This window comes from Electrona antarctica (genome assembly GCF_951216825.1).
Source record: "Electrona antarctica genome assembly, chromosome: 16".
Taxonomy (NCBI): domain Eukaryota; kingdom Metazoa; phylum Chordata; class Actinopteri; order Myctophiformes; family Myctophidae; genus Electrona; species Electrona antarctica.
In genome coordinates, this window is record NC_136797.1 from 19,258,903 (window position 1) to 19,270,465 (window position 11,563).

The 11,563-nt window shown below is 41.8% G+C and overlaps 1 protein-coding gene across 1 annotated transcript; it reads left to right on the forward strand.

The window, feature by feature from the left end:
• Nucleotides 1–2,358: 2,358 nt before the first annotated feature.
• LOC306939209 (14 kDa phosphohistidine phosphatase-like) lies at nt 2,359–7,768 on the forward strand. The gene is made up of 3 exons (XM_079523752.1): nt 2,359–2,777; nt 3,451–3,578; nt 4,548–7,768. The coding sequence occupies exons 1-3, from the start codon at nt 2,612–2,614 to the stop codon at nt 4,638–4,640; spliced, it is 387 nt and encodes a 128-aa protein (XP_079379878.1). The 5' UTR covers nt 2,359–2,611; the 3' UTR covers nt 4,641–7,768.
• The last annotated feature ends 3,795 nt before the right edge of the window (nt 7,769–11,563 follow it).

The window sequence follows — 11,563 nt, forward strand, 5'->3', positions numbered from 1 at the left end:
AACAAGTCACAAACAAGTCACAAAAATCACACCAGCTTTGCCCACCGATTTGATTCTATAGCTATGGCCCTGGCTCGTGTTATCACACTATAATAGTGTTTCTGATTGTATCTCTAGAGTTACAAAACGTACAAACACATGTTACCACTCATATTAAAGCTTAGAATGGTGAGCAGTTCTCTATAGCCATTAGGAACATGTTGGTTCTTAGCACACACTTCCAAAATGGGGATATTTGCAAGCCTTATTTTAAATTTCTTAGATGTGTGTGCAAAATACTGCATTAAAATCCCATTTAAGCATATATGGAAGTTTTGTGGAAGTAAAATAACCATTCCAATCAATTCCCCATATTTGAATTATGCAGAAAAGTGGTTTCATTGGTCTCTGCACAAAGTAAGGTTCAAAAGTTGATCATATATTTGTTGTCACAATTTGCATGTGGCAATATAGGGGTGCATGTACTTAATGCATGATAACTACCACTAAGCTGCTAGTCTGCGATTGTTATCATACAAAAATGTGAAGTAGACAAGTACAGCTAGTCAAAAATTCAAACAAGAATTTGCCCACCCATTTCGTAATTAACGCGCAAATTAGGGGGGTCTGGCTCATGGACTAGTGCTCAGACCCAGCCAGCCAGCCAGCAATCCACACACACATAGTGCTCAGACCCAGCCAGCCAGCCAGCAAGCCACACACATAGTGCTCAGACCCAGCCAGCCAGCAATCCACACACATAGTGCTCAGACCCAGCCAGCCACACACATAGCTCCGTAAGGGAGTGGTTGCACCACTCAAAAAATCTTCAAAAAACTGAAGAGGCTACTGGAGATTGGAGAACCTGATTTGGACATGATCTGATGCAGGACAATGTCACTATGACAGAAAGAGAAGATGGGTCTGGCCACATTCATTCACCCCATAATCTCAGTGGAAATTGGGGAATATGTTGTGAAATAAAAAGTCAGAAAACTGGAATTTGGGAAAATGCCTTATTTTTAATTTCCCCATGCCCACACATCTGTGGTCTCTCTCTCTCTCTCTCTCTCTCTCCCCCCCCCCCCCTCTCTGAACAGAACTATAACGACAAGTTGCGATGCGGCCCCTCCCCCTTCACACACACACACACACACACACACACACACACACACACACGACTTTGTCCCTATAATGTGCGTAGGCTACTGGCACCGTTCCTCATATCACGCAAGATACGCCAGTCACGCCACACACCAGTATAGAAGAGAGATAGTCACTTGTGACTTACTCACTTAATGTTGTAACTTGTGGAGGCTATATTGTCTTCCATGAAAAATATTTCGATGCGATGTTAAACTCTGCATGGCTCATTTCCATGCGTCACAGTCAGGGACCCTGCTGACGATTTGGTGGTCCACTGCCTGGTTACCCTTCTACTGCATATAACAGCGCTGCATGATCTCCTGCAGATCGGCTATTTTGCCGTTTGTGAGGACGCACACATGGGCGCGCGTTATTACGCGGCGGAGCCGCGGAGAAAATTGTTATTATGATAGCCGGCTTGGCTTTTTTGGCACATTTTATGCCCCCCTCGGCGTGCGTATTGTGCGTGCGTGAGAAATGAGAGGTGTGGCGTGGTGCGTGGTAAAAGGTCAAATTGCGTGACTCTCACTCTCAAAGCGTGAGACTTGGCAGCCCTGGTGACAAGTCCATTTGGTCTGGTAGAACAGGATTGGAGGGCTCGGCTTTGCGAAACTACATGTATTTCATATTTGTACACAGTTACAAATGGATAAATGAATGCACTTTACTACTCTGCCGATAAGGGGATCTTTCCTATGAAAATAAAGGTTTTGATTTGCAATTGAAGAACCTCCACATGGATTGTATCAGTGTGCATGCTTTTTTATTTTGAATAGCCTACTTTATGTTGTATTAGAACAATGCAAGCTCACTTTGTTTTAATATCCCTTTGGTATCTAAATCATATAAATATGATAGTGGACATAATACTGGTCATAAATATAGTATTTTTTTTGCTGTTGAATAGTAAGCTGTAAAGACTAATCTTTTCCCCACCTGTATCACCAGCCCTGCATCCTGCAATGGGCAATCTTCTTATTTTTATTTTGTATTTATTTTTTACAGGAAGTGGGCCATACCATGATATTAACTATCAAGGGGCAGCCATAGTGCGTTTCTGACAGGACAGGAGGAAAGGGCGTATGGCCAGGTCACTTATAAGGTATTTATTTAAACTTAAAACATGTTTAAGATGGGTGGCTAATGACACCTAGTGGCCACTGTACTGTAAGCTCAATAATGCAGGAGTAGAGCAGTGCCAAAACTTCAACTACCACAATCCTTTGTGTGACGGAAGTGTGCAACTACAAATGTGACAGTCGGCTGCGTGCTGTGCTGCATAGATATCTGTGCTGTGGGTTAGCTAGTGTGCACGATTGGTGTCTCTAAAACCTCCAAATTAGTAGCAACAACAACAACACCACCAACAACGACAACAACAACTGGTCTCAAACCATTTCACGAGGTAGAATTAGCAGCGATCCGGACTCCTGTAGCATTTTCACCATTCATAATAAGCACGACATCTAAGAAGCGGTTCGTTAAAATGTGCACTCAAACGAAGGCTGCATCATTGATGGCCAACATTCGGCAAGCGGTGATCGACCCCACGGGTGTTTTTAAATATGTGCTCATACATGTTCACAGTAAAGAGGAAGGAGACGACTCAGAGGTAGTTATTGTACGAGGATATGCCTTGGCAGAATATCACGGTAAGCAAATATGCATTATATAAACCATTATGGTCTCCTATTGTGTGCTGGGTGCAAAGAGCCTTGGTGTAGTCACTGTAGTGTAGCTCTGGTCCATAGCCTTACTGCTTCTATGATTCTGCCCTGCATCAGAATCATAGAAGCAGTAAGGCTATGGACCTCTGGTCTCTACTACACCTCTAGGTGTAGTGTACTGAGTCAATGTATAAGGTTTAGTGGTTAAGTCAAGTGTCGCATCACCAGACTATACAATTAGTTTATTTACTGTGTCAAAGTCAAAATGGAGCTCATTGTCATCATACTCTGAATAAACTCTATATTGGCTGTACACTATTAAGTCCTGAGTGTTAATTTAACTGTGCATGCAAAGATAAACAAATGGACCCTGTTTTATTAGTACACTGTGAGATAACTCATTAAGACCTGAGGCTGACTCTAAAATGCCTTCTACCAATAAGGACCCCCAGAAATAATGTGGGTTTGGCCGCGGACATACCCCATCTGAAAATGTGTTGTGCTAGATGCCCCTAGAAGATTTGTATAATCTATATTTTTTTAATTCAAACACTTCAAGTTTTTCCTGGCTTTAATGGATTAGATTGACACAGAGGATGTGACTGTAGTAAGTCACTGTGTGTGTGTGTGTGTGTGTGTGTGTGTACTTTTCTTTCAGCGGACATCTATGAGAAGGTGTCCTCGGAGCTGGAGAAGGGAGGACTGCTGGACTGTGAGTGTGTGGGTGGAGGGAGAATCCGACATGAGCCGCAGACAAAGAAGATTCATGTCTACGGCTACTCCATGGTGAGGTGTACACAGGCTTGTTTGCCTAACCACATGGACACCAGTGTCCCCATTCTTGGGTGAACATAATACAAAAATAGCTGATCTACAAGCTCACAATGAACATGTCACAGCTGTATTTATTAGAGGTAAATTCTAGTGGATCTATTATGGAGCCCTGAATGCAGTATAGATGGAGGCTTTAAGTGTTAATGTCTACACCAAATGTCTTCACTGAAAATAGCCGATCTACAAGATCACAACGCAACCATATATTTTGGGAGAATGTTTACCTACCACCACGACTAGAGATGCTCTGATCAATCGGCCACCGATCGGTTATCGGCCAAATGACTCGATCAGTGATCGGCAATTTACTCTATCTGTGATCTGGAGAAACCGATCTTTTATACCATTTAAAGCCCAACACACACCGTCTGTGAATGCCGCGCGTCAAAACAGCCGCCTCCGTTATTTTCAATGAACCTATCCCACACCGGCGGCGTCAAACGTTCTATTTTCCAGGCGTTGCCGCGCGGCCTCCATCCGGGAATCCGTGGGCGTGGCTGGCCAGCCGCGCGGTAGCGCGCCGCGTCCTGTGGGTGTTGCTATGACGCGCGGCAATACTGTGCCGCGTCGCTTCACAGACGGTGTGTGTTGGGCTTTAGTGGTATAAAAGTCAGATATATTAGTGTAATATCATTTTGCATCTTTGTGACAAGCCTAAACATTCTCCCCTTCCTCCCCACACACAGGAACAGTTTTTACGTGGGTTTTGACATATAATAATTTTGGAAATATTCAAAATTTCCCTTTACGCACAAGATCGGTATCGGCCGATCATGAGAAAAAACATCGGTGATCGTGATCGGTCCCAAAAAACCTGATCGGAGCATCCCTTACCACGACATGCTCAGAATGGGAACGTTAGGGTTAGCTTGTTGTATTCTGAATCATTCAAGCTTACAATCACCATGATTTTCCTTACAGGGATTTGGAAGAGCGAATCATCAAGTGTCTACAGAGAAACTGAAGGCCCAATATCCAGAATATGAGGTGACCTGGGATAATGAAGGATACTGACCTCCAATAAGACCACCCTCTATTGACCATTCTTTCTCCTGGACTGAACGTCTGTTAACATTTGACCAATAGTTTTCCAAACATTTCTTATCATCATCATCATCATCATCATCATCATCATCATTCATCACCTCATTCCGGCCAATCACAATTTGCGTCCTCACCTTTATCTTCAATGTTTGTGTTTACGCAATGTTTTTGTTTAAACATACTCTCAAAACTGGCCATTCATTGTCTGGCATTCAATGTTAGTGTTAGGACAAACACTCAAAACTGGCCATTCATTGTCAATGGCATTCAATGTTTGTGTTTACACAAACCCTCAAAGCTGGACATAGGAGGGGCTAACGCCCCTCAACAAAAGCTGGGCCAGATGTTACAACTGACACCGGACCCAATGAGGAGCCATTTGCAGCTGTGCCTCATGAGTCGAGATTGATGTCCAGTGTCACTAGGTTAGCACCAGACTAATTCGCTTAATTAGTTGTTTTTGTCTTACGTTGATGATACAGAAATGAGATAAAACTAAAATAAAAAGTGACAAGCCTTTCCTCATTTATCGCATAAGTTATAACCTCTCTTATCTCTAAAGGAGAGTTCCGCACTAGCCGTTTTTCTTTTATGTAGACACGTATCCATTCGTCACCGAAAAGAGAAAATGAATACATGCTGACTCAGTGTTCCATACCGATTTAGCGGTTTACATCTGGTCTAGATGATGTGGAAAAGGAGTCCATGGAGTGGTGTTGTTATATTCCTTCCGCAACCACGTGATCCATTTTTTCTTTTGATTTTGCCATAACAGTGGTTCATATACCGGTACACATTATCAACAGAATTAAGTAAAAAACGAGTGTGGAAATCTCCTTTAACATGGCGGACATTGGCATATTGCTCTGTTTGTTTCCATCAATGTTTCAGTTTTCAATATCTCAAACTAAAAATATGTCTTTCAGTAAACAGGAGTGTTTGCCAGGATGCGATGTGTAATAGTGATATCTGTAGTAGTGCTGAGCGATTGGTGTTTTTTATGTTTTTCAGTTGAAACATAATTGACATTTGGTTTTGATTATTTTATTTAGTTTCCTTGCCAAAATGCATTTCTGAACAGATATGGTCAGCACAATAGTTTACAAACTACTGCTGCTGATCATCATTACTTAATACTAGGTGTCATGATAGACCTGGAGACTCCTGTAGCCTGAGCAGAAAAACAAACACGAAACAATCCCATTTCATACAAGGAGGATCAGGCGTTTTCATTATGTTACATTCATGCATAATATATAAGGGCAATTTTGTACTGTATACTATACAGTATATAGTATTTTACTCACCCCCTTGGGGGGAGCAGCAGTACTTCTGGGGGCTTCCAGTTCTGCTTGGGCTCTCCTCCTACTTGGGCCAAAGTGGGTTTTTTTGGAAGTCCAGGAATCGATGCTGCGCCGCATTGTTTGCCAACTATGTTTGTCAGTGGAGCCAACAGTGTCTGGTTCATTCAGCACCACAGAGGATTTTCCCATCTCTTGTTTAATGATGAACTTGTTTACTTGAAGTTGGAAGTTGGAGCGTTGATGTTGAAGGCAAGAATTCCATCAAATCTAAAGTTTAATTCAAATTTAATGCCCCATTATTTTGTACCACCAAGCTTTGAGAGAGGCCATCAGAGAATCCTTCTGGATTAGTGTGCTTAAATTGAGTGTGCATCATCACTACAGTCGCTGCTTCCAGATTCAGTAACTATTACTACAACAGGCTCAGCATCAATAATAATTAATTGCATTTTTATAGTGCTTTTCCAAGTGCTCAAAGCGCTTTGCAATGGTTCATTCATTCCCACATTCACACACCAATGGTGGCAAGCTCACACCGACCAACTCATTGGAGGCAATGTAGGGTTCAGTGTCTTGCCCAAGGACACTTCGACATGTGGACAGGAGGAGCCGGGATTCGAACAGCCGACCCAGGGATCATTGGACGAACTGCTCTACCTCTTGAGCCACAGCCGCACTGACACTGGCAGCCATCAAAGGCTGCCAGTGCCACTACATCAGATCCACCCGGGCAAGTTTGGTGTACATCAAATGTGTCGTTTTTAGGGCTAGTGATCTGGTTAGCGAGCTTGTTTGACTGACCACGTCAAACGGTTCCTGGAGGTTTACACTTGTGCTGCTTTCAGACAAAGTAATTGTACTACTGAGAGTAGCAAGAGATTTAGTTTGAAACATATTGCTGTGAGGCCCAGCTTGAGATACTGCCGCTACACCAGGCTCGGCATCAAAAGTGTTACGCAGGAGAGACATTTTGGCATCATGTTCTGCATCATTACACTTTGAGGGGCACGGTTGGTGGACATCAAAATGTGTTTTTACAGCTAGTGCTCTGGTTAATGATGTTGGATGAACTGTCCACGTCAAAGGTGTTCTGGTTAACATTACTCGTACTGCTTTCAAAAAAATAAGCGTGCTGCCGAACACTGACTTATAGTTTCCAAGGTTTAGTTTCCCAACTGCTGAGAGGGGAAGTAAAAGTTCTGTTCTGGAGATCATTGCATGAATCTTCCGAAGCACACCCATCTTGGTCGACACCAGGGCCTGGACAGAGGCTTTTGTGCTGATTCTGGACAACCGGCTATCTGATGGACTCCACACCGGGCACTGCACACTGTGTGGTGTTGTGGAATGCCTGTGCCAAATTTGAAGTCGTGGGGCAAACGGTTCTCGAGTTACGTGGATTACAGACGTACACACGTACAGTCAGAGACAAGGTGCATTTATAGTAGGATGGGGTCTTACCCATCTCTTTCTTACCACTGACGACTGGTAAATTATTCATAAACTGAAAGCCCTTGAAAATGATTGTTAATCACTCAGCGCTGCTACAGTCTTAGTAAATGTAAATTTTGTTTGTTAAAAAAGGACACTTTTAATTCTGTAAAGATAGGCCGTCGAGACACATTGTCGAGTCATATACTGTAGTCTTCATTATGAAGGCAGCACATTGAATCTATTGTCATATGGAATGTGCTATATAAATAAAATTGGATTGAATTTTGTAGACCTAATTGTCTAAAACTATCAGTTGTATTTCTGAATGGCCTATTTATTGCTGAACATGTACAAATTGTAACCACCAATAAATAACCAGCTGCTATGCTACAGATAAGTGGTGAGTGTCTGTACTTCTCCCCAGCCGAGTGCACCTGCTGGCTTTGAATCCTCTCACACAACCACAGCGGAACTCTTGCTTGGATTTGACTAGGAACACACTACACCACCAGTGTTACGGAAGTAGCAAATAGTGATACAATTTGCTTTTTTCAAGCTAACATATTAATTGATCTACATAGTTTCTCAGTCGACTCTATCCATTACTTCTATAATCTCCTTTTTGAAACCTCATTAGCAGAGTAAGCAGACACACACATTGACACGTGGTGACAGGCTGTCACTCATAACGTCGGACACGCCCTATTTATTGCACGCAGCGTTGAGGCCATGTCGGGTAATGAACTCTGTAAACTCAAAAGACATTATGGGCAAAATCATATGAATCTCTGTCCAAAGACCAAACTTGATGTCAGATTCATGTTACTTCGGTTTCTTGGCCACTTACTACGTGAAAGCCTGTATGCCTGTTGGTCCTTATCTAACAGTTCATAGAGGCACGTGCAATTCAGTAGATTGACTTATTCACGTATTGTATTTTATTAATGGCGATGATGATTAAATGCATGTTGTCACATGCTTTCAGCAGTTATGGCATACATAATGTCCCTGGTGATGTCACACTCACTGTCCTAGAACTTAGTTATTTTCTAAGTCGGTGGTTCCCAAACTTTTTCATGTCAAGGACCCCCAAATTGACAGTAATGAGCCTGCGGACCCCCATTTGAAAAGATATGCCAAGGACCCCATAACAGAAGATTTTTACGGCTCTAGCAGTGATTCTCAACCTGTTCAATTTCAAGGACCCCCAGTTTGACATGCATTAGGCTACGGACCCCCATTTAATGGAATTTCTAGTGTACAAATGTGAAATGTTCCTAACTATCATTTAGCTGGGGACCCCCTGGAACTCCCTCAAGTACCCCTGGGGGTCCCTGGACCCCACTTTGGGAACCACTGTTCTAAGTGGATTGCAGGTGACATGTCACAAAAATGCACAGCGTGTCACCTTTTTCTGTGCGTTGCACAATATGTGGCTTGGTTCCTAGAGATGGTTTTATGACTGAAGGCTGTTGCAGATTCATGCCTGGTAGATGTAAAGTCCAGCTGTTATCTTCTAGAAAGGGAGAGTTGGTCAGAGGGAACCAGGGAAGACTTCAGAGTAGCGGAGGTGACTCGTAGTGTATAGACCTTCATTGGTCCAAGGGAAGAGAAGCAAGGAGATGGAGTTGCATTGGAGAAACCTATCCCTAATCCTGTTGTTCACACTTCAATGGGGTAAGCAGGCCGATGGCTCTTTAAACTGCTTAACTACAAAACATTTCTATATATTTTTTAACATTTTTTAAATCTACAAGCTCACATTGTGTCCAGCTCTGACACGTGTGCAATCACATCTACATAGTATGTGTTTAGAATGTCATGTAGATGTTTTAAGAACCATACGTTAATCAGAAATGTCTTCAATGATTGTCATGCTATCAAAGTATGGGAAAGTGAAGTTTGTTCAGTCACGGACGTCTTCACCTCTCCAGTTCTTTATATGAAAAGAAAATACATTTTCAGATGGCGTACAAATTTAATCCAATCAGGAGAGGGAACCCTACAAATATTCATCAGCTTGTTTTCCAGCATTTGTCATCGCTTCCAATTGATGAGTATGAGTTCTCTCTTCTGATTGGGTGAAACTGGTATCCCAACCTGAAATTGCATTGCATGTGTAGTACTAAAGAGCTGGAGAGATGTGGATCCTGTAACACTATAGCTGTGATTACTACCTAAATATAGAGCTATTTATCACTTATTTGATCAAATATCACTTATAGGACCTATAATTGCTATCATGTAAAGACACTTTCTCTGCCTTGGAAGAGAAGTAAGCTCATATTAAGTCATAAGTTCTTACTTGTATGTGTAGTTCCTGTCAGACCCATAATAGACCTAGCGTGGTATCAGCGTCCAAAGCTGTTCTTTTTTTTTAATGTCCTCTGACATCCTGTAATTACTGGCCGCTGTCACAATAAAGAACAGAATCTTGGATCTTGACTCTTAGTCAGAGACCTGGTTGGATAAATAACGTTTTTCACTGGTGTTAAACTCATTGCCTGCCAGCTGGACTTCGAGCCTGTTCACATTAGCTGTATCATAAATCATTGAGGGTAATGAGTTCTGATAAGGGAAGGCTCTTTGAGCCATCAAGGGAACTTTAATCAAGCTGTAATCTTTTACTTTTATTATATTGTTGCTGTCGGGCAGAAACCTTGTATGTAGAAAACCGTTACTTAGAAAAATGACGTGTCCCAATGTAGCTATTTAGTCACAAGGATGCCTTACGTTCATTGGTAATATATTTAGAGGCAAAGGTAAAATATCAGATTTACTGTACAAGCTTAAAACAGGACGCATTGTGAGGTGTTGTGAAGTTGCACATCGGCTATTCTCGCAACTTTTGTAGATTAAGCAAAATTCTGCAAAAGAGTAGGGTGTTAATGTAACACATTTTATTTTGGTTGAAATATTGATTGGTTTCTGCCCGACAGCAGCAATTTTTGAATTAGATGCGTGACATGGTCTGATAGATGCAAGTAGAGTACGGTTGTAGATTTTTCAGGTCTTTTTACAGATTATGCAAGTGCAAATTGTAAGCTTTCAAATATGTCATACATTGAAAATATTTGGATAAAATAAACCTATTTAGAATCAAAGATCTGTTATCGCACGCACACGTTGTCAGCTGGTTTAACGACAAATTAGTGTTTTCTGATCCTAAAACAAATCCTTATACAAAGTGGATTCTTCTTCAATATTTAAACTTGTGTAATATTAAACAAGATGAAGAACCCATAAGAAAACCTGACCTATTTTGTTGATTTGCATGATTTTACGTTTGCCTTTTTTTTTAAATGTTTTTGGGGATTGTATGCCTTTTTTGAAAGGACAGTAGACTGACAGGAAATGGGGAGAGAGATGGGAATGACACGCAGCAAAGGTCGTCGGGATCAGGATTTGAACCCGCAACACGCTGTCAGGCCGGCATTGCAGCCTAGGGTGCCCGGACCACCACACCGGCGGCCCGGGCCAACGTTTGCACCTTTTATCAGACTACAGTTTCATAGAGTATTTTTTTATTGATGGGGACAATACAAAAAACTATCAAGTTATAAAAACATGAAACCGTTGCATTGTTTATGGGCGTTTATAGCCGAGGCTAATTTGCGACCCCAGATATCTACCAAGTAAACAATGAATTTACAAATACCTTTATGATGAGACTCTTTTAATACACAGTTGTCAGGACACAAGGACATGAGTGCCAGGCTCCAGAAGGGAAGTGTGACTTTATATGCGACTGTGAAGACTGCAGCGATGAAGACAAGTGTGGTAAGACCCTTAAAGCTTAATTGTTGTGGGATGTTTTGGATCACCTCAAGGCCAGAAAGTACTATGCTCGGTATGAAGGTTTCATTGAGACATAGCCTAATGGTACTGAAGAATATATAGGCTGTGTTTTTTACCCCCTCATTTTTTATTCATGTTGTAAAAATGATCACACACCTTCATACTTTGTCGTAAGAAAGGGAAAAAAAAGAGAAAAGCCACAAATCATGAATCATTAAAACCATTAACACCTGAAGTCGATTCTACAGAATGTCTTCTAAATCCTGTTTTCTGAAGAACGTATCTTGCTATATCAGTGGTGCTAAAATAAGGACCCCCAAAATTATGTATTTAGCGCCCCCCCCAATATGTGCCAGG